Source organism: Lissotriton helveticus, chromosome 5_1 (genome assembly GCF_964261635.1).
Source record: "Lissotriton helveticus chromosome 5_1, aLisHel1.1, whole genome shotgun sequence".
NCBI lineage: Eukaryota > Metazoa > Chordata > Amphibia > Caudata > Salamandridae > Lissotriton > Lissotriton helveticus.
Window position 1 is genome coordinate 54,071,247 of NC_136065.1, and position 6,000 is coordinate 54,077,246.

Here is a 6,000-nt window from a genome sequence, read left to right on the forward strand (position 1 = left end):
ACACCAGTAGTAGCAGAGGCCTCGACGCCAGTACTACCAGAGGCCTTGACGCCAGTACTACCAGAGGCCTTGATGCCAGTACTATCAGAGGCCTCGACGCCAGTACTACCAGAGGCCTCGATGCCAGTACTACCGGAGGTCTCGACACCAGTACTACCAGACACCTGATGCCAGTGCTACCAGATGCCTCAACGCCAGTACTATCAGAGGCCTCGACGCCAGTACTACCAGAGGCCTCTATGCCAGTACTACCGGAGGTCTCGACACCAGTACTACCAGACACCTGATGCCAGTGCTACCAGATGCCTCGACGCCAGTACTATCAGAGGCCTCGACACCAGTACTACCAGAGGCCTCACCGCCAGTACTATCAGAGGCCTCGACGCCAGTACTACCAGAGGCCTTGATGCCAGTACTACCAGAGGCCTCGACGCCAGTACTATCAGAGGCCTCGACGCCAGTACTACCAGAGGCCTCGATGCCAGTACTACCAGAGGTCTCGACACCAGTACTACCAGACACCTGATGCCAGTGCTACCAGATGCCTCAACACCAGTACTACCAGAGGCCTCGACGCCAGTACTACCAGAGGCCTCGACGCCAGTACTACTGGAGGCCTCGATGCCAATACTACCAGAGGCCTCGACGCCAGTACTACCAGAGGCCTCGACGCCAGTACTATCAGAGGCCTCAACGCCGGAACTATCAGAGGCTTCAACGCCAGTCCTATGAGAGGCCTCGACGCCAGTACTATCAGTTGTCTTGACGCCAGTACTACCAGAGGCCTCGACGCCAGCACTGCCAGAGGCCTCGACGCCAGTACTACCGGAGGCCTTGACGCCAGTACTACCAGACGCCTGATGCCAGTTTTATCAGAGGCCTCGACGCCAGGACTACCAGAGACCTCGACGCCAGCACTACCGGAGGCCTCGATGCCAGTACTACCGGAGGCCTCAACGCCAGTACTACTAGAGGCCTGACGCCAGTACTACCAGAGGCCTCAACGCCAGTACTACTAGAGGCCTCAACGCCAGTACTACCAGAGGCCTTGACACCAGTACTACCAGAGGCCTGATGCCAGTACTACCAGAGGCCTGATGCTAGTACTACCAGAGGCCTGACACTAGTACTACCAGAGGCCTGATGCCAGTACTACCAGAGGCCTGACACTAGTACTATCAGAGGCCTTGATGCCAGTACTGCCAGAGGCCTCGACGCCAGTACTACCAGATGCCTGGACGCCAGTACTACCAGAGGCCTGGACGCCAGTACTATCAGAGGCCTGGACGCCAGTACTATCAGAGGCCTCGACGCCAGTACTATCAGAGGCCTCAACGCCAGTACTACCAGAGGCCTCGATGCCAGTACTATCAGAGGCCTGGACGCCAGTACTATCAGAGGCCTGGACGCCAGTACTACCAGAGGCCTGGACGCCAGTACTATCAGAGACCTGGACACCAGTACTATCAGAGGCCTCGACGCCAGTACTATCAGAGGCCTCAACGCCAGTACTACCAGAGGCCTCGACGCCAGTACTATCAGAGGCCTCAACGCCAGTACAACCAGAGGCCTCGACGCCAGTACTACCAGAGGCCTCGACGCCAGTACTACCAGAGGCCTCGACGCCAGTACTATCAGAGGCCTCGACGCCAGTACTACCAGAGGCCTCTACACCAGTACTCCCAGAGGCCTCGACACCAGTACTATCAGAGGCCTCGACGCCAGTACTACCAGAGGCCTTGACACCAGTACTACCAGAGGCATTGACACCAGTACTATCAGAGGCCTCAACGCCAGTACAACCAGAGGCCTTGACGCCAGTACTACCAGAGGCCTCGACGCCAGTACTATCAGAGGCCTCGACGCCAGTACTATCAGAGGCCTCGACGCCAGTACAACCAGAGGCCTTGACGCCAGTACTACCAGAGGCCTCGACGCCAGTACTATCAGAGGCCTCGACGCCAGTACTACCAGAGGCCTCAACGCCAGTACTATCAGAGGCCTCGACGCCAGTACTATCAGAGGCCTTGATGCCAGTACTACCAGAGGCCTTGACACCAGTACTACCAGAGGCCTCGACGCCAGTACTATCAGAGGCCTCAACGCCAGTACTATCAGACGCTTCGACGCTAGTACTATCAGAGGCCTCGACACCAGTACTACCAGAGGCCTCAACGCCAGTACCACCAGAGGCCTCAGCACCAGTACTACCAGAGGCCTCAACGCCAGTACCACCAGAGGCCTCAACGCCAGTACTACCAGAGGCTTGGATGCCAGTACTACCAGAGGCCTTGACACCAGTACTACCAGAGGCCTCGATGCCAGTACTACCAGAGGCCTCGGCGCCAGTACTATCAGAGGCCTCAACGCCAGTACTATCAGAGGCCTCGACGCCAGTACTACCAGAGGCCTCGACGCCAGTACTACCAGAGGCCTCGACGCTAGTACTACCAGAGGCCTCGATGCCAGTACTATCAGAGGCCTCAATGCCAAAAGTTGGGATGACCTTCCACGTTGGCCTATGTGCCACTCTAGTAAGGTATTTTACCCCAGCTTACCCTTCAAAGGAGGGGGAGAGACTTAAGTGACTGAACCTTAAAATGGTGTTGAGCTGTTGCACTGACTGCACAAGAGACCATTGCGTAGATGACAAGCTCTTTGTAGGATTCTCCGTAGCAACGAAAGAAACAGCGGTGCAGAACCCCCCCCCGTAAAGATGGATAGTCCGTTGCACCAAAACCTTCTGCATTTCTGTCCAAAGAGCCACCCCTGAAAGCCTCCAGACTCATTCCATCTGGACCACGGCCTGTACAACGGAACTGGGGAGACGGTTGCTGAAGCTGGATATCTGCCAGGCTGCAACATGATCGTCGCTGCATTCGTTCACAAAACACTACTACTTTGACTGCCAGGTGGGACATTTTGCCTGCGCGGTCCAGCAGGACTTTCTAGTCTGGTTCTATTCCTCAGACACTCTAATTTTGGCAGGCTCAGCTGCGGTACCTATTCAAGAGGTGAGGAATCTGTAGTTAAACATATCCATCAGAAGAAATAATTGCTTACGTTCGGTAACACTCTTTCTGGTGGATACACTATCTAACAGCAGATTCCTCACTGGCCTCATACATGCTTGTTCTGTGGAGTGGACTCTTGACCATCATAATATGGTTCCAAGAGGTTTTGGTACACTGTCACCTCCAACCTCATCTGAGGGTACATTTGGATAAAGATTAAGAAACTGATGTAAGCTCTTAGGGGTTGGGCTCCTATGTGAACTTTGCTCACTCCTTTCACGGTGATACGAAACCAACGAGGAGCCTGATGGCACAACCTATCGGCATGTGGGAGCATTGATGAAGAACATTCTCCACATCCAGTCTAGCGCCTTGGGACAGTCTTAAGGTGAGGAATCTGCAATTAGAGTATCCACCAGAAAGAGTGACACTGAAGGTGGGTAACGTGTTTGTCTGGCATCTTCAGTCACTGCGGACCCGTGGTCTCCAGCCAATGGAATAACCTTGTTCTGCAGAATACTGTGTTATTCTGAATGATCGCATTGTGTGTGCTTTGTGTTTATTATCTAAGTCTTCTGCATTCTGCTGTTGTTTACAAAGATCTCAACTCATATTTATCAAGAATCCAACCACCAATATTGTACCCTCTCTCATATCTTATCTGCAGGTGCCTCCTCTAACCTCTCCATCATCGTCCACCAGAACCCAGTGTTTGCCACAGTCAACCAGTCTGTACTTCTGCCTGTCTCGTACCACTTCAGTCAGCCGCAGGAAGTAGTTCAAATCAGATGGTCGGTGTTGAGGAACAATCGCCCTATTGTGACAGCCAGGAATAGCAAGTGCTCCTGGGAGGGAGAGGCCAGAGAACCTGTGTGTGGTGGCCAGGAGGAATACAAGGCCCCTGAATACCACCATCGGGTGGTGCTCTTTGGTAACGCCTCCCTGCTGATCCAGGATGTAGGACTGGAAGATGCCGGGAGTTATGTGGTATCAATACAGGCCTTGGATGTTTTGGACACAAAGGTGATCAACGTCTCAGTGACACAAGACACAGGTAGGATGACAAGAATTCACTCAAATATTTTCTGCTGCTCTGTGTATCTTACTCTTGCTACTAAAATGTAGTTGATTCTCTTTCAGGTAAATAGTTTATTGAATAGTTCAGTGACATTCAACAGAACGAACCACATCCAATCTTATGTGCATTCAAAAAATGAAAGGGCAGATTTACAAGCCACTTGCGCCACGCGCACGTCACTTTTCCCACGATAAAAATGATGCAAAAGTGGTGTAAGGGGCTTGTAAATAAGCCCTGAAGTGTTTGAGGAAGAACCAGTGTTTCTTGATATATTATTAATTTGCCTGGAATCCTCGTTGTACTGTTGTCACTGTCAGGATTTTACCACCCCTTCACCATGTGACACCCACAAGTGCTGTATAGCGTCCATCCTTTGCCCTGTTTGACCCTAAAACACTCTTTAGCACACTGCACTCCTTGCTCCACATATGACTTCAGTTCCATTCTGATGCAACATGGTCTATGCTTGAAGACTGCAAACTGTCCATATGCAGCAGCCAGACTAGTCTTCACCTTCACACACTGAGCACACATCACACCACACCGTAGGAAAGTCCACTGCCACCTAATGCACAACCACACACATTTCAAACTCTGAGTCCACGCCAACAAGGCCCTGCCAACCTGAACAGCGGCATTCCAGACACCTCCACTCTGCCAGAGTCTCATTAGGACACACCCCATGCATAGAGAGTATGAATTTGGCCTTCTCATTCCTGGCTTGTAAAGCCTGAAACAACCACTCACAACACACGAGAGCCTCCTCCTCTCTTCTTGACTATAGCAAGAAGCCAATGGACTGGTTTTTAAAAGTGCACCCTCCAGGGCTGGCCTCACACACTTGCTATAGAGCGTCTGGATACCCTCACTGAAGATAAGTGCACTATCAAAACACTGATAACAGAGCATACCATAACATAATGTTGCTTGGATATAAATTTACCTGAAAGGAATGAAAATACGAGAGGCGTTTGGCAAAACAGGAACCAGTTTTTTTAATTAAACGCTCCGGCTGGGAGAGCCTGGACAGAGTGTGTCTGCTCAAAATCTCTCGATGTTCAACGTTTTGGCCATCAATATATACAGTTCAAATGGTACAATAAAATGTTCCAAAAAGAGCACATTAGTTGTAAATAAGCCCTGCATTTTTACAGCGAGAAACCCCCACTTGCAATAAAACACATAACAGAAGGACAAAAAAGAGAATCTGCATCACGGATGTCAATAACTTAGACACCATAATGGGATCCATGAAAAAATGCTATGCAACCAGTCCTGCTCCGGGGCATCTCCCTCCTTCTACATATAAGCATGTAGATTATGCAGTTCTTTGATGGCACTGGCTAATGTCCAATTGTTCATGTCATTTCCGGGAATAAAAGTACAACAGGAAGCACAAATCTTGGCACATACCCCTTCCTCTATTGCGGTCATCAAGTCCAACACATACCGATTTTGCATCACTGTCAGGCGGATTGCTCACAGTTCTCCCTTGATAGCTTTTAGACTGAGCTCAGCATTGTGAATCATTGGCATCAGTTGCCATCTGGTTATTTGTAACCAGCAAGTGTTGTCTTTTGTTTGCAGGGTGAAGAAGGGTATTGCCCCTTCGGCTTTTACTTGAGCTTCTCTGAACAGTCCGAATTCTTCTGGAATCCCCCAGCCAAAATAATCAGCAGTTCTTCTCCTTTGAACCTGATGCAAAACAGTGGTTTTTTTCTGTAACAGATGTTGAGACAACTTAGACAGATCTTCTCTCAAAGATGAGTTGGGTGTAGGCAAGGTAACCGCATTGACAGAAGATATCCATTAGCGTGGAGGTGCCCCATTGCAGGTCTGGTATGTGCAGTATCGTGCCACAATTCTCAGTGCTGCTCAATGGTATGGCTCCTTTGCCTCTGAAACATA

The 6,000-nt window shown here is 50.6% G+C and overlaps 1 protein-coding gene across 1 annotated transcript in view; it reads left to right on the top strand.

The window, feature by feature from the left end:
* The window catches only part of LOC144752377 (cell adhesion molecule CEACAM3-like), a 114,716-nt gene extending 109,032 nt beyond the window's left edge, over positions 1–5,684 (top strand). Inside the window, exons 3-4 of the mRNA XM_078640313.1 lie at positions 3,682–4,068; positions 5,680–5,684. Coding sequence (XP_078496439.1) covers positions 3,682–4,068; positions 5,680–5,684 — 392 coding nt within the window. The remainder of the gene's footprint in view (positions 1–3,681; positions 4,069–5,679) is intronic.
* The last annotated feature ends 316 nt before the right edge of the window (positions 5,685–6,000 follow it).